The sequence below is a fragment of the Phycodurus eques genome, chromosome 3 (genome assembly GCF_024500275.1).
Source record: "Phycodurus eques isolate BA_2022a chromosome 3, UOR_Pequ_1.1, whole genome shotgun sequence".
Classification (NCBI taxonomy): Eukaryota; Metazoa; Chordata; class Actinopteri; order Syngnathiformes; family Syngnathidae; genus Phycodurus; species Phycodurus eques.
The window spans coordinates 23,985,267-24,008,526 of NC_084527.1; the positions used below are offsets into that span (position 1 = coordinate 23,985,267).

The window sequence follows — 23,260 nt, forward strand, 5'->3', positions numbered from 1 at the left end:
AATCAAAGCACTTTGCTCACAAAAAGTTAGGTAATACCAAGTCAAAAACACCATCCATCCATCCATTTTCTGAGCCGCTTCTCCTCACTAGGGTCGCGGGCGTGCTGGAGCCTATCCCAGCTGTCATCGGGCAGGAGGCGGGGTGCACCCTGAACTGGTTGCCAGCCAATCGCAGGTCAAAAACAATGTTGCATAATGGATTATCATGAACTTTAATGTCATTATAGAATGATGTCAACCACGGATGTAAGGTAAAATGTTTAAACACTCCCTTTTGTTCACAAGCGATTAGCACCTGGCGGCGAGCCAGTCGGCTGCTTGCACAAGAAGTTAATGTACTAGTCTACATTTTCACTTTGTGCTTCTTTTCGGTCAAACAGGACATCCTAAAATTTCACCCCGAAGCCCAATATCCCGAACATTTTGTGAGTCGAGTATTAAGACAGAAATAGCCTCCAACTTTGGTGAGGGCACTTTTGTTTGAAGCGTGGCGAAGAAGCGCGAATGAGTCGTAGACGACGTTGAATAAATAAAATGGCCAACAAGAACAGCATTTATTCCTCCCAGATGCTGTGGGAGGCTTTTGCTTTTACTTTTAGCAACGGGGAGCAAGCGAGGATGCGTAATCGAAGCTCTTGGAGACATCACAGAACATTATTACTGATCCAATTTATGTGCTGAAACATAAGCACATCCTTTTCTTACCTCCCTTGGCTTTGATGTAGCGCAACTCCCGCTAGCCCCCCACTAACAACCTAACAAGTGGACTGCTCTTTACCTTGTTTTAGCTGCTTTAGCCTCTGTCACTGAGAGACACATCTTGATCAATCATTATACAGAAGAAATTCACATCTACCATATTTCTATTTGGATATCTATTTCCTATGTAAAAACTGGTTTTAAAATAGGAATGAAGATCTGTATCCCTTTTATGCCGGAACAGTTTTACTCTGTCACAGTGGAGTTTTTAAGCTTCCGCTGTGGTTTCTTAGTATTATAATTGAAGTTTATTGAGAATCAGAGTCAAACAGAACAAAGTTTCTCGAGGGGAGAGAGAAACGAAGACAAAAGACAAAGCACTAATTGTAAACAGGATGAGATAAGTAAGTCATTACATTATCTTCAACAATGAAACATTAAATATGAGTGTTGGATGGGGCTGTAGTGCTACAGCCTGTGAGGGAAGGACAGGACAAGATAGAACAGGACAAGAAACATGCAGGACTACGATCGTGAACCCGGCTGTACAACGGAAGTATGGTGGTAAATTATAATAGTCTACAGGACGAGAGTATGAGTGTGGGGATACACAAGCAATTCGTATATTCAAGTTATTTGTCGCAATAAGTGAGTGGCCCCACACCCAGCGAAAGAGTCCCAGGGGTGTGTGCCTGCGGACACATGCAAGTGAATTGACACCGTTTTACATGCACAAAAGACTGACAGAAGTGTCCCGTTATTGCTGTGGCCGCACCGCGGCGGCTGAGGACGCCACCCAATCAATCGAAGGCCGGGATCTGGTCCAGGGGTCCACCTGAGAGCGCCCCAGTGGACGGGACACGTCCCACGCCGGCCCCAACGAGGCGCCCCGACAACTGGCCGCCCGGTGGGGGCCGCAGGGACCCAATGCCAAACAGATGACAAACTGACCGACCAACCGACATGCAGATCAATTACCGACCCACTGACTGACCAAACAACCGACTGATAAACCAACCACCAACACACCAATAGATTACAATCAACGGATGTAGACAGGTGCACAGAAAAAAGGATGAATGTTAAACATTAATTTATAGATGGATAGATTGTTTTAACGAAATGATAAAGTAATTAAAAATGACAATGAATGATGAAAAGGACAGTTAGACGTCTGGACGGACGTATAGATGGACGAGTGAGTTTCGTGATAAGCATGTATGAACAATACATACTAAGTGTTATAACATTTTGTTTTACACAAATAAACACTAACTTTCTAAAAAATATATAATAAAATTAAAAAACAAACCACAAAAACAAAAAATAATAATTATATTGCTGATTGTTTTGGAGTGCAGGCTGCAGTCATGTTTTTGTCTGTTCGGTATGTACTGAAGGCAGATGCCCACCATGCCAATTTGGCTTTTCTCACCAGGGCTTTACTGTCTGAAGGAGGGGTTATCAGGCCAGATTAGCTTGCCACTAATGGAAGCTGGAGAGCTTTCAAAGGTTTTTGGAGCAGCTGGATGCTCCATTTTTTATTTTTTTTTAGCTCCCCGTTACGATTTTTGCTATGGCCCGATGGGAAAGCCCTGTTTTAATACATGAGAACATAATGATTTATTTATATGATTAAAAATGTCACATCTTGCCATTTAGAGAAACAATATTGCCAGATAAGGAGGAAAAATTGGATGAATTAGGTATAGAAGAAAAGGAAGAATGGGTTGGTATAGAATAAGATGAGAACGGTATGGAAGAAGAAGAGGGGGAGCTTGATATGAAAAAGAAAAACAATCTTGCTAGGAATATAAAAAGAAGAGAATTAACTATGTATAGAAGACGATGATGAGCTTGGTCTCTAAGAAGAGGAACTAGGTATAGAAGAATAAGATAAACTACAAAGCTTGTACATACAGTGGAACCTTGATTTAACGCAGTGGTCCCCAACCACCGGTCCGCGGACCGCTACCGGGCCGTGAGGCATTTGTTACCGGGCCGCAGAGAAAGAATGACCAACTTATATAATTGCTGTTGTATTGCAATTCACGTGTCAATGTGTCCCATCATCGCAAAGAGCTCTGCATAATGAGAGCACACCATGGCGTGAAGCCAGCGGTTTGTTAGATGTCTCGGGAGCCGTACTGGAGTCTGGAACATGCTATTTTTGGTACAATAACAGTTTTTTTTGTCAAACCATTCATCTTTGGCAGGGGTCAGCAACCTTTTTGACATGGAGTGACAGTTTAAAATGTTCTTCTCAACGAGTGTAACTTTAACGCAAAGTTAAAATATGACACAAAATACAAGAACATTTCCAACATACCTACATACATCAGGCGTCCCTTGCTTTCCAATGCAACGTGCAATGTGATAGCTTGCTTCTGTCCCATGATTTTTAACAGTTCTAAAAACTTTGAGGGCGCTAGCTTGTTTAGCATACCGGGACACAGCACGTTCAATTGATTCGGCTTTATCTGCTTGGTCTTTGAAAGTCCTCTCGTGCTTTGCAGCTTAAAGGTCCCATATTTTGGCTATTTAGACCTCCATAGAGTGACTCTCTAACATGGATTTAGTATAAAAGCGTCAATTTCATTTAAAAAAACACCTTGGTTTTGTCATACGAGTGTCCAGAAAAGGCCCCTCTGAGAGCTACTTCTGTTTGACCCAGTTTTTTATCTGCTTTGTCTATATTTGGCTAAGACCGCCCCCTTTCCTCTAATTGGTTGCCCCCATGTAGAAGACCCACTTGTGAGAGAACACATGTTTATTATGTTGACAGCGCTGGCTCAGGAGCGGAAAGGGAAGGCAGAGATCTTCAGTACTGACGTACATATTCTCGAGAAATTTGAATGACCTTATTTCAGGCCTCTCATCTTAAAAACTGGAACTCAGGAATGCGTGGAGGATTTTAATTCATAATTCACGTTTACGGAGGTACCACAGAGAATATTACATCACAAATACTGGAAAAAGTTGGTTTGGTAAAAATATGGCACCTTTAACACTTGACGTTTGGCACACAATATTCTCATATTATAAAGTGCACAGAGGCCGTTCTTTCAAAAATACAAACTCAAACTCTTGTGTCCATGAAGACTGGAATGCCCTAGTTTTTGCCTTTTTAGCAGCCGGAGCTGCCATTGTTGATATCTGTAACGCGCGGGTCTTTGGGAATGTGGGCGGGACCGCAGCTACAGCACTGCGGGGGGTGTGTCACTCAAGCCCAATAAATCAAGCCACCCATAAAGTGACGATTGTCATGACACCCAGCGTGCCAATCTTTATGCCATGGAGTACTAGCTGTGGAACGAGTGCCAAAGGTTGCCTACCCCTGGTCTATGGCATCTACAGTAATCTTAATGGATTTGCAAATACATTTAAAAAAAAAAGTTTTACATTTTGGATAAAATGTAAAACTTTTGAAACATTTTCAAGCTTTTTTTTTTTTTTTTTTTTTTAATTATAAAAAAATATATATTTCAAGAATTATTTGTTTTTTTAATTTATAACAACTTTGTACTGTACTTCACTGAGACTTCACTGTTGTGTCAAGATTTAGCATCTTGAAGAGAAAAGGGGAAATATTTTTTTTTTTCTGAAGTGAAGCGTTTTATTTGAAAATGTATAATTTTCTTTTTATAGCCCTGCGATTGGCTGGCAACCAGTTCAGGGTGTACCCCACCTCCTGCCCAATGATAGCTGGGATAGGCTCCAGCACGCCCGCGACCCTAGTGAGGAGAAGCGGCTCGGAAAATGGATGGATGGATGGATGGATAATTTTCTCTTATATTTATTTGCTCTCATTGTGAAATGTAGCCCTTCTTTTATTTAGTAAATGAGAAAACATTACACAGTTGTGCTCATATGATTAAATTACAAGGGCAGAATTTGTGTGTAAAATTCTTTATTATGCTCTAATGTCATTATATCAGTGGCACACACACACACACACACACACAAAACGTCAATGATACTATCGTTTATCGTGCAAGTTTTTGGGAAAATGTCTCGTGCTAAAAAATTTGCTGTCGTGGCCGGCCTAAAACATATAACATATTGAGAGAGAGCAAGAGTATTGGATAACACAAAAATATTGTACAAACAGAATAAAAGATAGAGTGGCAACTGTAATAAAAAGCTGCAATATAACAGGACAGCGAAGCAAGAACAGTGATATAGCGGAGGATTACTGTATCTGTATTGCACGATGATAAGTTGCAGGGACTCGTTGTTTCTATGACATGTGCATCCCGGGACTCAAATAGTCTCAAGTGGAAAATGATCTATGACTAGGTCGAGAAGAAAACAGATTAACTACATGTAGGTACAGAAGAAGAAGATGATAAACTAGGTATAGAGGAAACAAAGCCAGGTACAAAAGAAGAGGATGAACTAGGTATACTGTCGAACAGGAGGATGAGCTTGGTAGAGAAGAGGTGTTTAAAAACAGCCACAAATACACACAACGTGCTGCACATGTTGTCAAAATTAAACATAAAATTACTACATATAACATACAGTATAACATACAACTACATATAAAAACAATTACGACATACAGTATAACTTATAGAAAAGTAAGTACATATAAAAGAAGATATACAAGGTATAGAAGAGGATTAACTAGGTACAGGAAAAAGAGGTTGAACTAGGTATAGAAGACGGCGATGAACTAGGCATAGATGGAATAGTAATAAAAATAAGAGGAGGCTAAGGTCTAGGTATAGATGAAGAAGAGCTAGATGGAGAGGAGGAGGTCACCTGTGCGAGAGGTACGATGCCCTGGATGTCCGCGTTGCTCACGTAAAGGTGCGACACTCTTTCAGCGGAAGACGGAGCTCCAGATGCGTACTCCACGCTCCAGTGCAAAGTTTGGGTGGGGGCCAAAGTGATCACGTTGTCCACCTCAAAATCCAACTGCATTACCTCGTAAGACGGACTCTCCAACCTAGAGGACGGAAAATGATACAATCAGATTAACAATTACTTGCAACCTGCTGCAAATACAAAAAAAGATGGTTAATGAAATTTATTTTCACTTTTTGTTCTTGACGTAACAATGGACGTGTCCTCCCTGCCGAACAATCAATAATGGTGCGGTCCAATTATGTCATCCCCATGAAGCAGGAGGTAGCCTACTAACTAAAATACAAAAACTGTTTTTTCGTCAGTATAATTTTGTTGTTGTCGTTTAAATAACAATAGACGTGTTCCCTGGCCCAGGTATATAAAAAAAAAAAAAAAGTACGGTGCAATTACGTCATCCCCATGAACCAGGAAGCAGTGTGCTAACTAAAATATGAACAGGCACAAACACGGCATTCTACGATATTTTTTTCTACATTTTGTTTCCTTCTTTTTGATGTTGCAATGGAAGTGCTCCCCTTGCCAGGAACCGAAAATTTTATTTTCCTGTCAGTCTTACGTTATTCTCCTTTAAACAGGATGTAGTGTGTGTGATGTGATGATTCTACAACATTTGGCAACATTTTTATTCTGTTTTGAAGGACAGTCAGTTGGGGGGGAAATATGCATTCTTTGGAAGAGGCAATTGTTTTATATTCACTATTATTGATGCGTTTTGTGCATGCATTGCTCAGGCATTACTGAACTTTGTTTATTTTACCTCAGGCACCTTGTTGGGCCGCTAGGGGGTCCTCGGTAAGATGCGTGGATTTTGGTCGCGGCAGACGACGGCTGTTATTGTTTTCTTTAATCATCAAAGCCTGTCTGCATTTATGATGACGATATCGGACATGAATACTTCAGGCAGAACAATGCAGACAGCATGAGTAATTCCCAATTATTGCTCCGTTTGTGCATGCATTGTTCGGCGCATTACGTCAGGCACCTTATTGGGTAGCTAAAGGGTCCTTGGAAATAGGTTTCGGTGCGCCACCAAGTGGGCCAGCGTGGGAATGTCGGCGGTTAACACGAAATATAAAAGCTGTAAAGAGATGTTAGAGTTGATAGGCATAATCAACACAGTGTCATCTCCTCTAGTAGCGGCTTGGGAGAAAGTTAGTCTTTTTTTACTTACTTTTTTTTAAACCCAAAAAAAGTTACATACTTGAGATTTAAGTAAGAATGTCTTTCGAATAATAAAAAATGGCACACTCCTGTCGGTCTTACATCATCCTCCATGAACCAGGAAGTCTCCTGCTAACACATGAAGAGACAAGTGCAATTTGTTTTCTCCTACTTAACACTTTTGATACATCTTGATTTTCGTGTACTTTTTTTCCCTTCTTGCATCATTAAATCTAAGGAGAGAAAATACAGAAAATAAAACTCTTTCATTGATTTGTTCTTGCAGCTGTGCCTCAGTGCTCAGCCGCCTCAAGTCAAGTCAACTTATTCATAAAGTGACAAGAACATTGATGATAACACAGCTGGATATCCATATAGTGAGTCTGTGTGAGTTTGTGCATGTCTGTGTGTGTGTGCGTGGCAGGAGTAGGAGTCAAATAACGGCAGATTAAAACAGCATAATCATGGCCTTTATTGTTACATTGATAGCAAAAAAGCGGGACTGAAATGTTCTGCTGTAACTGTCACTTAATATTATTTGCTAAAATCCATGTGTCATGAATAGAAATTCCTGCAATATGAGAGACAGTGTTGTCAAGCCAAAATAGTGCTTATATATCATTATTACAGGCAGTGATGCCGGTAACGTGTTACTCCAAAATGCCACTATTTTGAGTAATGAGCAAAGTAATGCATTAGGTTTCCCAGGAAAGTAATTAGACTAGCAAACTAGCAATAGTTAATTTTGAGTCATCAGTCTCTCACCAAGTACCGTATTTTCACGACCATAAGGTGCACTCTTAAATTTTCTCCAAAATGGACGGGGCGCCTTAAAATGCGGCGCGCCTTATGTGTGCACCGAGTTCCAAAATCTATAAATGTTGTTGTGTGATGAGCGCTCCGCTTGACTGACTGGGAGCATTTCCTGCCGACACGCCGCTTATATAGAGGAAAAGCTGACGTGGCTATGGACAGCATGCGGCCGTTAATGGGGGAAGGGCGCGCGTGAAAGAGGACACTAAAGGCACGGCCCCAGTAGGCATATAGCGCCGGTATGTGCATTGTGCAAACCAACATCAGTTTGGCTAAGGACACCCGAAAATGGCACCTATGAAGAGAGCACAGTTTAAACTCCAAGCTATCAGTTACACGGAGGAACATGGGAATCGAGCAGCCGCGAGAGAATTCAAGATCAACGAATCCATGGTTAGTAAGTGGAAGAAGCAGGAAAACCAGCTTCGCCAAGTCAAGAAGACGAAGCTGAGTTTCCCCGGAAACAAGGCGAGGTTTCCCGAGTTGGAAGAACAACTCGAGCAATAGATTAATGAGCAAAGAACAGGGAGAAGCGTCTCTATAGTCACCATTCGACTGAGTGCAATAACTCGGAGCTTCCCTTTCATTCCGGGAGGCTTGACGAAGGAACTCCGACCGCTGGACATCGGTGTAAACAGGCCGTTCAAAGTGAAGTTGCAAGCGGCGTGGGCGCGATGGATGACAGATGGCGAACAGAGCTTTACTAAGACTAGGAGGAAGACTAGGTTGTTCGAGCTTTCGTAAAAGCCGGCATCATTTCTGAGGAGCCGCACGGCAACGAGACTGACTCAGACAATGACGAGAGGGAACCTGGCGTGTTAGATGGAGAACTTGCCCAGCCATTTCGGATACAGAACATGAGAACTTTGATGGACTTGTGGATGAGGATTGATCAAAAAAATAACGTGAGTACATTGTTAAATACTTCAATAAAGTACAACCGAAGTCAGTTTTGCTCCCGCTGCCTTTTTAAAAACATTGTTTTAGCGTGCATGCATGCTACGGTATGTTTTAAGCTAGCGTATGTTTTACCATGCCTGCGCCCAATAATACGGTGCGCCTTATGTGTGTGTAAAATACAGAAATAGACCCCGTAACTGAGACTGCGCCTTTTAATACGGTGCGCCTTATGGTCGTGAAAATAAGGTACTAATTTCTGGCAGGCGATTCAAACAAAACAATGTCCAGCTATTCAAAAGCCTTTAACCGTTCACACAGACTGCTCATTTCTCAACCAACAGAAAATAGATTAGGAGGTGATTGTTGATTCAACAATGCACCGTGGCGGTACAGTACCATCCATAAAAGTGCAAAGAAATGCAAGATTTCACTATCGCCACACTATTTTTGTTATTTTCCTTAGTAAAAAGTGCATTTGATTGTTTTTTTTAATTTGTTTTTTATTTACACAATTTTATTTACACATCCCGGGATACACATAGTCTCAAGTGTAAAATGAGCTATGCATTTATTTAAGAAAAATTAAACAGTGTAATTTTAAGAAGGATTTTAAATTTTGGCTAGACTGGGAAAAAGCTCTACTTAAAGTATATTACACCAATGCATAATTATTATGAATTAAATACATTTTTGAAAAAATATTTAAAATTATCCAAATGCACAAGAAATGTATGAAACAAAAAGATTTTTTTGAAAATATCCATCCATCCATCCATTTTCTGAGCCGCTTCTCCTCACGCGGGTCACGGGCGTGCTGGAGCCTATCCCAGCTATCTTCGGGCAGGAGGCGGGGTACACCCTGAACTGGTTGCCAGCCAATCGCAGGGCACATATAAACAAACAATCATTTGCACTCACATTCACACCTACGGGGAATTTAGATTCTTCAATCAACCAACTACACATGTTTTTGGGATGTGAGAGGAAACCGGAGTGCCCGGAGAAAACCCACGCAGGCACGGATAGAACATGCAAACTCCACACAGGCGGGGACGGGGATTGAACTCCGGCCCTCAGAACTGTGACCTGCAACCTGCATCCATTTTGGGTCTACTATAAGGGAAGACGCTCTACCGAAAAATAATCAAGAAAATATTACATCAATACAAATTGTTATTCATTCAATTAATGTTTAAAAATATATTTTAAAATGATCCAATGAATCATATATTTATTAAATGACAAAAGAAATATAAAAAAATAACACAGTTATTATAATGTCGCATGCTGTATCCATTTAGGCTTTACCGAAACAAAGTATACTACACCACGATACAATTATTGTGTTTTCAATAAAAAAAAATTTAAATGATCCAATGAATAACACATTTATTAAACTAAAGAAAATGTAAAAAAAATAATAATTTAGTAATATCATTAATAAGTTCCATGCTCCATCCATTTTGGCTCCACTACAAAGGAAAAAGCTCTACTAAAACATTATAAAGAAAATAGGATTACACCAGAACATATTGATTAATTGCATTCAATTAATCTAGAAGAAAATTATTTAAAATAATAAATAAATAGCACACTATTGACACAAAAATATATATTCAAAATAACAATGGGCGGCACGGTGGACGACTGGTTAGAGCGTCAGCCTCACAGTTCTGAGGACCCGGGTTCAATCCCCGTCCCCGCCTGTGTGGAGTTTGCATGTTCTCCCCGTGCCTGCGTGGGTTTTCTCCGGGTACTCCGGTTTACTCCCACATCCCAAAAACATGCACGAATTGGAGACTCTAAATTGCCCGTAGGTGTGCATGTGAGTGCGAATGGTTGTTTGTTTGTATGTGTCCTGCAATTGGCTGGCAACCAGTTCGGGGTGTACCCCGTCTCCTGCCCGATGACAGCTGCGATAGGCTCCAGCACGCCCGCGACCCTCGTGAGGAGAAGCGGCTCAGAAAATGGATGGAAAATAACAATGATTATCATGTTGCATGCTGCATCCATTTTGGCTCGACTATAAAAGAAAACATGTAGTGGTACACTCGCCTGATTTTGGTGCAGGCAGCGTGGGTTCAGTTCCCACTCAGTGACGGTGTGAATGTGAGTGTGAATGGTTGTCTGTGTCTATATGTGCCCTGTGACTGACTGGCGACCAGTTCAGGGTGTAGTCCGCCTTTCGCCCGAAGTCAGCTGGAATAGGCTCCAGCGTCCCGCAACCCTAACCAGGATAAGCGGTGTTGAAAATGCATGGATGGATAAAAGAAAGAAAACACTCCACTTAATGTAAAAATAATGAAGAAAATTATTTTACCCAGCAACATCCTAATTAAATACAATTTAATTTTAATTTTAATACTAAAATAAAACTGTTTAAGTGAATAATTCCTTGATTAAAATAATAGTTAAAAAAGTTTAAATACAATACAAAAAAATGAAAACGTGTTACTATCTGTCCATGTTATTTCTACGCATAAGAAAACAGAGAACCAGGGTCTTAAAAGGCTGTCTGTGGGGGAGGTGTAATCGCTGGAGCTGAAAAAGCAATGTGTCCACACTGACAGCTGAATCCAGGTGTTATCCATGTCAAAAAACATCCATCCGTCCATCCAATTTCTGAACCGCTAATCCTCATTAGAGTCGCTGGTGTGCTGGACCCTATCCCAGCTGACTTCGGGCAAGAGGTGTGGTACACCCTGAACTGGTCGCCAGCTAGTCACAGGGCGCATATAGACAAACAACCTTTTGCACTCACATTCACACTTAAGGACAATTTAGAGTCTTCAATTAACCTACCATGCATGTTTTTGGGATGTGAGAGGAAACCGGAGTACCCAGAGAAAACCCACGCAGGCACGGGCGAAACATGCAAACGCCACCCAGGGAGGCCGGATGTGAACCTGGGACCTCAGAACTGTGAGGCAGATGTGATAACTAAACGACCAACGTGGCACGTCTTCAAAACAGCACTCGAAAAAAGAAAAAGAAAAAAAAATCCTTCAAGGAACCATTATTAACACACAGTCTTGTACAGTGTTGTTAGCATAGCATTATTAGCTCACAGTTGGCCATACAATTATTGGCACAAAGGGGAAGTAATGCTGCATTCCAGAAAATTGTGAAGTCTGAGTTTTATGACCTACGACGAGGAATAGTACACTGGAACGCAACTCAAACTTGGAGGTCCAAGTCGGGAAGTCAGAGAAAAAATACCAATCCGACTTCACAGAGTTCCTTCCATCTGACGTCACTCGACAATGGCGACCCCCATGGAAACACAGACTGCGAATGGTAAAATATAATTTACTAGATTATAAAAATATATTTATCTATATTTACGGTAGTTATTCAACATAACTTCACGTAACACAACGTAATTTGTACTGACTGCCTGAGGATATGCCGTTCTGCCTGCATGAAGTTATTCGGTGAAATGTATGAAATGCTAATAAGATATTCCTTTAGTTATATAAAAAAAAGAAAATCAGCATTCTATATAAGCATACAGTATATACAAAAACAAATATGTATTTGGCATTTATATTTGGTATTTATAGTTATCGCGATCAGCCGTCTTTGTTGTTTACATTCGCCTGGAACTGTCAGGGTCTGTGTTTTTGTTGACTTGGTTTTGAGTAGATTTAGTGTTTTATGTTTTTGTCAAGTTTTCCTGTGTCACATGTTCATGTCTTGTCTTCTTTGTGTCTCCACCTGTTCTCGTCAGGCCTCTAACCTTGTGTCATCCAATTAGCTCCCTCCAGCCGCATGTGCGTCTGTCCAGGTGTGCCTTGTTTTCTCGTCAGCTTGCTTGTATTTCGTTCCTTGGTTCCTTTCAGGGCGGCACGATGGGCGACTGGTTAGCGCGTCAGCCGCACAGTTCTGAGGACCCGGGTTCAATCCCCGTCCCCGTCTGTGTGGAGTTTGCATGTTCTCCCCGTGCCTGGGTGGGTTTTCTCCGGGCACTCCGGTTTCCTCCCACATCCCAAAAAACATGCATTCATTGGAGACTCTAAATTGCCCGTAGGCATGGCTGTGAGTGCGAATGGTTGTTTGTTTGTATGTGCCCTACGATTGGCTGGCAACCAGTTCGGGGTGTACCCCGCCTCCTGCCCGATGACAGCTCGGATAGGCTCCAGCACGCCCGCGACCCTAGTGAGGAGAAGCGGCTCTGAAAATGGATGGATGGATGGGTTCCTTTCAGTCTTTGTCGGATCATTGTTGCTGTAAGTCACGTGTCTCGTTTTGTCAGGTTTCCTATTGTGGTGAGTGCTTTGTTTCCAGGTGTTTCTTTATTACTTTGTATATTGATTTTGGGGACTAGTTATTTTTGTATTTAAATTCCCCCCCCGCCCCATGTGCCTTCTTTGCATTTTATGTTCTGGAAAATATACATATTTGTTTGGTTTGTCTGGAAAAATATATATACATCTTGGTTCATTTTGCCTTGCGTTACTGCTTCCCAACGCTGGGGGGAAGCAGTAACGCTTTGAGGTCACAACACGTACAATCCGAGCAGGATAAATCCGACTTCCCACTTTTGTGGAATGCAGCACAAATTATCCCTACAAGGCAAGACTGTGTACTATTGTTTGTGTTAACAGTTTACAGTTAACAGCATAATATTGTTTGCTCCTAGTAGAGCATAGCATGCACGCCGAGTACTCAGTGGTTAGCCTAGCATTGTCAGCGACACTACATTTTTCCACGCTTGCTGTTATTCAGGAACAAAAATGATTGGCATTTGTCAGCACGAGTTATGATTATTTCCGATCGACAGCTCAAACGGTGGATGTCAATTTACATTTTAATACCTTTTTGATGCCTCCATCTCAAAAAACACATGCGGAAGAATAGGTTGATTTTTTTTTAGCACTCAATAACTTCATACTCCAGAGAATAATAACAACAGATTTGCGCCGTTAGTACAAATTCATGTTTTCTTTTTTTTTATGATGATTACAGCTCACATTTATCGAGACAATCTGCCTTGATGATGATTAGGACTTTTCTCCCAGATGATTAGCTGGCAGAAATATTCATTTTAATGTCACATATCCTTTTTTTTTTAAATATATATATTATCATCATAATTAGCAAAGGGGCTGATGGCATTTTTAAAAAATTTTATTTTAATAGTTTTTCCATCACTTGTTTAATGACTTGGAAAAGCATGCCGATCATTAAAAACTCACAGATTCCCAGATTCCCAGGTTATATACATTTGCTACATAGAAAAAACTGAATGCGCTCCCGCCGAACTTATGAGCATTTTAAAGTTACTTTTATAGTTGTGAAAAAATGAAATCTATACAAAGAAATAAAAATGTAATTAGATTTGTCATTGTGGAATAAATACTGAAATAAAAAAGGAATACAGAACAAATAAAAATTTTTAATTAAAATATGAATGAATAAAAAAGGAAAAATACATGTTTGGTATTTGCCAAATAGACACGTAAAAACTAATTTGGCAACAAAATATATGAAAAATAGAAATAAATTGCAAATTACAATTAAAAAAAAAAAAAAAAAAAACACTTACATTTGGCACATTTTGAAAATATAAACGAATATAATTAAAAATGAAACAAGACATTTACATTTTGGCAAATAAATACAGAAAAGTACTAAATTGCCAAATTATCAAATAGATTAAAGTAAATAAAAAATATGAACAAATTAAAATTTGGCATATGTAATCGACAAAAAATAAAAATGATCAAACAAAAATATTAACAAAAATAAATATAGAAAGCTAAAACAAGGGTGGCACGCTGGAGACTGGTTAGAGCGTCAGCCTCACAGCACTGAGTGTGGAGTTTGCATGTTGCATGAGTGTGGAGTTTGCATGTTCTCCCCGTGCCTGCGTGGGTTTTCTCCGGGCACTCCGGTTTCCTCCCACATCCCAAAAACATGCATTAATTGGAGACTCTAAATTACCCGTAGGTGTGACTGTGAGTGCAAATGGTTGTTTGTTTGTATGTGCCCTGCGATTGGCTAGCAACCAGTTCAGGGTGTACCCCGCCTCCTGCCCGATGACAGCTGGGATAGGCTCCAGCACGCCCGCGACCCGAGTGAGGAGAAGCGGCTCAGAAAATGGATGGATGAAGCTAAAACAAAAATGTGGCTAGTAAAAATAGATGAAAAATAAAACAAATTTCAAATATGAACAAATAAAATAGAAAAATACACATTCTACACATACAAAATATAAACAATAAAGATTAAAAACGAAGCAAGAATGAACACAGTATTTGGCAAATAGATATGAAGTAAAGAAATAAGCAATTCATAAGTACAAACAAATAGAGACAAAACAGATTCAAAACAAAAAACTTTAAATACTGTATAATTGTCTCATATGAAAAAAATGACAAAATGAACAAAGAACATAATAGAGCTGAAAATAGTTGAGAAAAATTTTGAACCAGAAAACTCGGAAAAATACAGAAACAAAACAAAGGTAGAGATAGAAATGTGGCAAGTAAAACATAGCATCTTTTTTTAATGGCAAATTAAAAGAAAATAGATACTAATAGCTTACTAAATTTACCCAAAAATGAATGGTGGAAAAACAAAAAATTACAACTTGAAATAGAATCTTATTTAAAAAAAAAAAGAAAATCCGATAGAATATTCGTCATGGAGTGTATGTATCCTCGTGCGTCTCTCTGGTTTTGTGTTTTTTTCCCCCCTTCTTTCTAACATGTACAAGAGGACAGACATGCGCACACACTCACAAACCCATACCACCTTAGGGGTCTCTAAGTGTCACACACACACGTGTGCACCCCCCCCCCCCAAAACACACACACGGGGGCTGTCAGAGGTGTGTAGTAGAAGGTAAAACGACACCAGAACCACAAGTCGACAACACTGTTACACAACAACCCTGTGTGTGTGCGCGCGTGCATATGTAACATACCTGGTCCCAGCCACGCCGGGCCCCCTGTCAGTTTGTGCTAACACAAGCGTGTCAGAGTGAAAGGCCACACGCACACCATGTTGTATTTGTAACACAACAGTGGGGTTGATACCATGTTGTGTTGAGTTACTTGTGTGTGTGTGTGTGTGTGTGTGTGTGTGTGCGCGTGTGCATGAGATTGTTACACACACAGTAGGGGTGTCACAGCAGCCGCTTTACATGGAAATGATACTGTACTGTATGTAAAATACAGTACATGCATACAGTCTTTGTGTGTTTGTGTCCAAGCTGTCAGTCAGCCTTGGCTGAAAGGACAGCGTGGACATTGGGGGAATGATCTTGCAGAAAATGAAGGACACACACATTAGAGTGTCACTGAGTAGACCCCACTGTACAAAAAGTGTCATACTTGTTTCTTAGGCATCAAACTACTTCGTGGTTCATGGCGGATGATATGAACAGGAGAGCAGTACCATTACGATTGTATTAAGGGGGAAACACTTCCATTGATGCCCTCCTACCTACCGACTTACCTACCAACAAACGAATAAGTTGATCTACTTGCCTATGATTGACCTTGTCAAAAACAGCCTGATTATCTTTACGTGTGTGTGTGTGTGTGTGTGTACACCAGCCCTAAATGATGCATAGCAAAATAATATACTAAAAAAGGCTGAACCAACTAATCAACCAACAAATCACAATCAAAACAATAAGACAAAAAAAAAAACTAGAAAACAGAAAAAAAAAAAAACTCCTCTTCCACCAAATGTTTTGTGTAAGTGTTTTGGAGTGGGAGAGGTAAGTGGAATTTTTAATTGATGCCAACAGCCTATATTAATGAACTAACAACAACAAAAAAGACCAACTACTGACATAATTGCACTTTAGAATTGGTAATGTAAAGCCAGTCATGTCTGTGTTGTGTTCCATTATGTCTTTTTGACTATTGGCTCCTCATCGTCTTTTGTTGTTTGTAGGGCATGAGAGGATGAGAGAGTAAATGTAGTAGTGGGAGGTAATGTCCTATTCACTCGGAAAGCACTTATGACTCTTATTGCACATCAGACATTCTATGACACGCGCGCACCCACCCCGCAGAGACCCTGGCACACATGCGCACACTTAAACACACACGCCGTTGTCTCCTCGCATCATCATGCGTCGGTAGAAGCCCCACCCACACCCCCATCGTCAACCTCGCTCATATGCGTTAGCAAGTGGGACACACACACTTACACTTATGCACACACAAAGCAGCAGTTTGGTGCCCCCCCCCCACCCCCCGACATGCAACATGTAAATGCTTTTAGGGGGAGGCTACTGCATGTGTGCGAGTGTGCATGTGCATGCATCAAACATCTCCCATTGCGTTTTCATCCCGTTTCCCCCCCCGTTTATTCTTTATTTTCTTCAAATGCAGCCACAGAAGAAGCTTTCGGTAACACGACAGGGTGCCAGGGTAGCAAAGATGAAAATGTATTTATATTTTTTTTTTAAAAAAGAAAAAAAAACGGAAGAAAATGGAAAAAGTGTAAAAGTGTACAGTGATTTACTTATTAGGATTGCAAGCAGAGAAGAAAAGTACGACTTTTTAAGATGATGACGACGCTATTCTGGGAAAAAAAATAATTGTACAGACTTTATTCTCAACAGAAACGATTTTGATTATTGTGTTTTCATTTTGTGAAATTTGGGACACTGCGATTGGCTGGCAACCAGTTCAGGGTGTACCCCGCCTCCTGCCCGATGACAGCTGGGATAGGCTCCAGCACGCCCGCGATCCTAGTGAGGAGAAGCGGCTCGGAAAATGGATGGTTGGATGGAAATTTGGGACAAACTTTCTAATTGTGTGATCTCTGAGGCAACATTTTTCAGAAATGTTTTTTTCTGAACACAAATACATGTTTTTCTTTGGAATGTGTTCTTTTTCTGGTCCTTTCTACAAATTTTTGTTTTTCCTGACTTTTTCTCAAAACATTTTCTTCGCACCGTGACAGAATACTCAGGCCATGACGGACCCAGCATCTACGGAAACGTAGGGAAGGACTCACCCATCAGGGCGCACACATCGGCAGACAAGACTAAGCCCTCCACGAGATCATAGACTCATTAAATGCCCTTTCACAACAAGTATCCCTCCTATCCTCCCAGAGACTCTTCAGGAATCCTCCTGTGAGTATTCCTCCCGAGCCCGCAGCCTCCGACCAACCCCGCGTGCCGTACATGTGGCCAATTTTTATTAAACTACACTTTAGTATTAGACGTCCAACTGCCGAGCTATCCAACCGACAAATCAAAGATCACGTTTGTCATTCACCTGCGCGGAAAAGCTGCCAAATGGGCTATTGCGCTTTGGCATAATCCCACCCCGGTACTCACATCACTAAAACTGCTTTATGGCAAAACTCAAAGTTTTCGATCACCTCGTTAAGGGTAGCGAAGCCACTCAGTGCCTCCTAGCTCTCACCCAAGGTTCAAGTTCGTGGCGTCTTCCTCAATCGATTTCCGGATACTCGCGAGTGAATGCGGGTGGGACGACGCAGCTTCAATGGCAAGCATGTTTCCCTCTCCCGTATGTATGCACCCCCATCCAGCCCAACAGAACCAAAACCCATCCTCCCTTCCTCGTGCTTCGTTGGAGCAGCCACTTGGAAGATTGAACAAGTAGTTAAAGAGGCCCAGAAGACTCACCCGGATCCCAAGACCGGACCTCCTAACCGGCTGTTTGTACCCGATTCCGCACGCTCTGACGTCCTTCAGTGGGCCCACAACTCCAACTTCAACTTTCATCCCGGCATCACCCGCACCATCCATTTCACCCAACAGCAATTCTGGTGGCCCAGCCTAGCCAAAGACACCCGGGTGTTTGTCCTAGCCTGCTCCGTCTGTGCCCGAGATAAAGCTTCGCATCAACCCCCAGCTGGTCTGCTTCGCTCCTTACCCATTCCGAGCCGCCCTCGGTCCCACATCACCCTGGACTTCGTCACCGGCCTTCCCCGCTCTGAAGGTAACACCATCATCCTCACCATTATAGACCGGTTCTCCAAGTCTGTTGATTATTTACCTCTTCCCAATTTGCTCTCTGCTTTTGAGATTGCTAACCTTCTTGTCCTCCACGTGTTCAGACTTCATGGTATCCCTGTTGACATTGTATCGGACCAGGGTCCTCAGTTCTCTTCCCAGGTCTGGAAAGAGTTCTGTAAGGCGGTGGGCGCAGCAGCCAGTTTGTCTTCCGGCTACCACCCCAAAACCAACGGCCAGACGGAACGGGCAAATCAAAACCTGGAATCCGCTCTTCGCTGCGTCGCTGCTCGCCATCCTGACTCCTGGTGCACCTTCCTCCTGTGGGTGGAATATGCCCACAACTCCCTCACCAGCTCCGCCACAGGTATGACTCCCTTTATGGCATGTTATGGTTTCCAACCTCCTTTGTTTAAGGACCAGGAGCATACAGTGGAAGTTCCCGCGGTGAGGGAGCATCTCCGACGGGTCCAGTCTGTGCGGACGGACGTCAAGATTGCTCTAACTCGGTCTACAGAGAAAAATAAGTGGCTGGCACATCTTCATCGTTCCCCTACTCCGGAATACAAAGTGAGTTAGATGGTTTGGCTCTCCTCCCGTGACCTCCCACTCCAAACAGAATCCCATAAGCTCGCACCTCGCTACGTTAGTCCATTTCCTATCACCAAACCCATCAATGCCACATCTGTTCAATTAAAGCCCCGCCCCCCAATCTCTCAAGATCCATCCAACATTCCACGTGTCTCTGCTTAAACCGGTCTCCACCAATGCCCTTCGCCCTCCGACCGTGCCCCCCTCCACCCCCGTGTCATCGATAACCATCCTGCCTTTACGGTGTCGCGCATCCTTGATGTGCGGCCCCGGAGCAGGGGATTTCAGTTCCTAGTAGACTGGGAGGTACATGGCCCTGAGGAACGCTCCTGGATTTTGCGCAAGCTGATATTGGATGACTCTCTTATTAGGGACTTCTATGCCACTCACCCTGAGCCTGGTAGGACGCCTGGAGGCATCCATTGAAGGGGGGGGTACTGTCATGATCTGTGCCCTGCAGTTTCTCCTTTGGAGCTTGGGTGGCAGTTCCGGGAAGCCATCGCCTGAGTATTGACACTTCCTTGTGACTCACCGGCCGACTCTTGTACTTCCAGGTTTTGTGATATGAAAGTAACTGTCCTACGACCCGCATCTGTACTCACCCGATTGTGTTCCTCTCAGTCTCCAGTGTTCCTTTCGTGCACTTCCTCATCTCGTTGACTACACCAGCCACACCTGCTCGCGTTCCTGCTTCCTGCTCGCTACTTCTCCCGACGGGCCACTCTCCCGCCTTGGATATCATTACCCTGTGCAAACCTACAATAAACTATTCTAAATCTACTCCCTCTTCCTCAGTCTGCTCTTGGGTCTGATCCAACTCACATCTGACTTCGCACCATGACAGATCTATTTCAAAGAAAATTGGAACTATTAATTAACAGACTCTTTTCTCAAATACATTTTGTTCTCACAACCTTCCCCCCCCCCCCCCCCCACCAAAAAAAATATTTTGAAATAAAACAAATCTTGAAAAAGATCAGATTTTCTTGAAAAAAAATGGATTTAAAAAAAATTAATCACAGAACCTAAAATAGGTATTATTTTCTGCAAACTGTAAGAAAATTCTCAAAACTTATTTTTGGAAAATAAAACTTATTTTAAAATAAAAAAAAAAAAGGTATTTTTTTTTTGTTTTTTTTTTAAATCTACTTTTCTACTTTTTTAAATCTCCAAGAAAATAACTTTTTTTTCTGTAAATCTAAAAACAATTCCCAAACTTGTAAAATACAACTTTTTATGAGACTTTTTTTTTATATAAAAGAAATCCCGACTTCCCCTTCGGGCGAGAGGCGGGGTACACCCTGAACTGGTCGTCAGCCAATCGCAGGGCAAGTAGAAACAAACAACCAATTGTACTCACATTCACACCTACTTAAGAGTCTTCAATTAACCTACCATGCATGTTTTTGGGATGGGGGGAGGAAACCGCAGTTCCTGGAGGAAACCCACGCGGGCACGGGGAGAACACGCAAACTCCATACAGGCGAGGCCGGATTTGAACCCAAGTCCTCACAAGTGTGAGGCAGATGTGCTAACCAGTCGTCCACCATGCCGCCTGAACCCTTACGATTATTAACATAAATGGACATCAGCGTCCCGTGCCCCTCTGGAGCCAGGCCTGGAGGTATGACTCGAAGGTGGCCGGGCCTGCACCCATGGGGCACACCCCGAAACTGTAATGTGGGTCTCGCTTCCCATGGGCTCACCATCCGTGGAAGGGGCCATAGGGGTCGAGTGCAGTGTTAGCTGGGTGGTGGCCGAAGGCAGGGACCTTGGCGATCCGATCCCCGGCTACAGAAGCTGGCTCGAGGACATTTCTCTGGCAGGGAAAGAGCCCGAGCTGGTGTGTGAGGTCGAGAAGTTCCGACTAGATAGAGTCGCGCTCGCCTCCACACACAGCTTGGGCTCTGGTACCAGTCCTCTTGAGAGGGGTTGGTTGCCCACGGGGGTTGGTTGCCCACGGTGAGACACGCCGAGCAGGTGTAGGAATACTTATTGCCCCCCGGCTCGGTGCCTGTACATTGGGGTTTTACTACAGTAGACCAGAGGGTAGCCTCCCTCCGTCTTCGGGTAGGGGGACGGGTGTGTTCCAACTACAGGGGGATCACACTCCTCAGCCTTCCCGGTAAGGTCTCTTCAGGGCTGTGCTGGAGAGGAGAGTCCATCAGGAAGTCGAATCTCAGATTCAAGAGGAGCAGTGGGGTTTCCGTCCTGGTTGTGGAACAGCTCTACACCCTTGGTAGGGTCCTCGAGAGTGGATGTGAGTTCGCCCAACCAGTCTACATGTGTTTTGTGGACTTGGAAAAGGCGTTCGACTGTGTCCTTTGGGGAGTCCTGTGGGAGGTGCTTTGGGAGTATGGGGTACTGAACCCCTTGATACGGGCTGTTCGGTCCCTGTACGACCAGTGTCAGAGTTTGGTCCGCATTGCTGCCAGTAAGTCAGATTCGTTTCGAGTGAGGGTTGGACTCCGCCAACCGGGCCGGGGAGTTGGAAGACTGGGCTTCCCTGCTAGACCTACTGCCCCTGCAACCCGACCTCGGATAAGCGAAAGCAATGGATGAAATCCCAACTTGTTTTTGTCTCTATTTTCCCCTGAAAATAGTAATTATGAAATGCTTGGAAAAAGCAGCTTTTCTTGAAAAATCTTTCTGAAACCATTCTTTGAGTTACTTATTTTTTAAAATAATAAATTTCTTGAAACCTTTCCTTAAAAATGAAGTTTTCAAAAATTATTTTTTTTCTACTGTATGCTGCATATTGACAGTATACAGACTTGATAATATTTTGATATGGAATCAGATTTGTGAGGTGTCGTCTCAAACACGATTGAACGAGCCTATTTTCTCCTCAGGCTGCTCGTGACCTTTATAATGAGGGTTAAAAGCAGCAGGGCGCGGACTCGATATGGCACGATAGTGTGGCGGCGCAATGCTCCGCATCCCCATGCACTTCCTCGCCTCAAATAGACAAGCATTTTCTTTCCAAGACAAATAGCCTTTGTTCAAATAAATTAAAGAACGAAATCCCATTTTTGTCCTAGCCAGAAGAACCATATCACACACTCTGTGTGTGTGTGTGCGCGCGCATGTGTGTGTGTGTGTGTGTAAGTGCGTGTGTGTAATATCATAAAAGCAGAGAGGCATCAGAGAAGATGGAGGAAAAGCAGAGATGGATGTCACAGCGAGTGGCGCATTAAATCAATATCTGATTACACGCACTGAGACGAGCTGAAAGCATGCATGGCGGCAGTGTGTGTGTTTGTGTGTGTGTGATGCCTGTGTGGTTGTTGTGACATATTTGCGCTACCACAGAAGGGTAGCAGTGATGGCAGAGAGAAAAAGTCGAATGAAAGCCAAAGAACCGGAAATGGAGCTTACTGTAGCAGAGGCAAGGTTTTGGCTGGCTTTGTTGTAAAGTACAATGAATCATGTTCGGAGGATGCACCCATATTACTATACAGTAGAAAATTATCATTTTGTAGGTTTTTTTGTGTGGCCTTAAACACACAGTACAGTTCAAAGTTATTGTAAATAGATATTTTTAAAAAGCTTGAAAATGTTTGAGAGTTACACATTTTATCCAAACTTATCATCACGCTGGTGTGCTTGGTTATGGTGACATGGTTGATGTACAGTACTCCTCATAGGCGAGTTGCTTTCATGAGCCGCAAGGAATGAGTGTGCTTCCTAGTTTCAAGTCCTTTGCCAAGGGCAAACTGCTTGACAAAAAAACAACTGTTACTGTACCAAAAATAGCATGTTCCAGACTCCAAAGACTTGTGTTTTGTATTCCTCAGCGTTGACACCACAGCAATGACACACTCGCTCTGCGGAGCACTCGATGAAGAGTAGACGATAGGTATAGCCATCATGACATGGCTGCCACTTCAATGCCCCACATTCAACATGGCCACCACGTAGGTACGGGAGGCACGTCTTTTGGAATTGGATCTATTTTTTTTAAAAATCCAATATCCATTAAGTGCATATATTTGAAGATAAAAAATAATTTTCGAGAATACAGTCATATTTTTGGGGGATTTCTTTTAAAGTCACATTTTAGTAGAAAATATTTTTTAAGAGCTTGGCCAGTTTTGTTTACTATTAAGTTCAATTGTTTTTTTTTTTATAAGAATGTCAGATTTCTTTTTATTTTAAACAGAAAAGCCTTATTTTTCCCAAGAATAAAGTCAAACATTTTGAGGATAAAGTAATATTTTATTCAGAATAATCTTGATAATTAAAAAAAAAAAAAAAAAAAAAAGT

At 42.2% G+C, this 23,260-nt stretch overlaps 1 protein-coding gene across 1 annotated transcript in view; it reads right to left on the bottom strand.

Annotated features, from left to right (window-relative positions):
* The window catches only part of si:dkey-215k6.1 (transmembrane protein 132C), a 208,284-nt gene that overhangs the window by 48,574 nt on the left and 136,450 nt on the right, over positions 1-23,260 (bottom strand). The window contains exon 5 of the mRNA XM_061671135.1: positions 5,467-5,653. Coding sequence (XP_061527119.1) covers positions 5,467-5,653 — 187 coding nt within the window. The remainder of the gene's footprint in view (positions 1-5,466; positions 5,654-23,260) is intronic.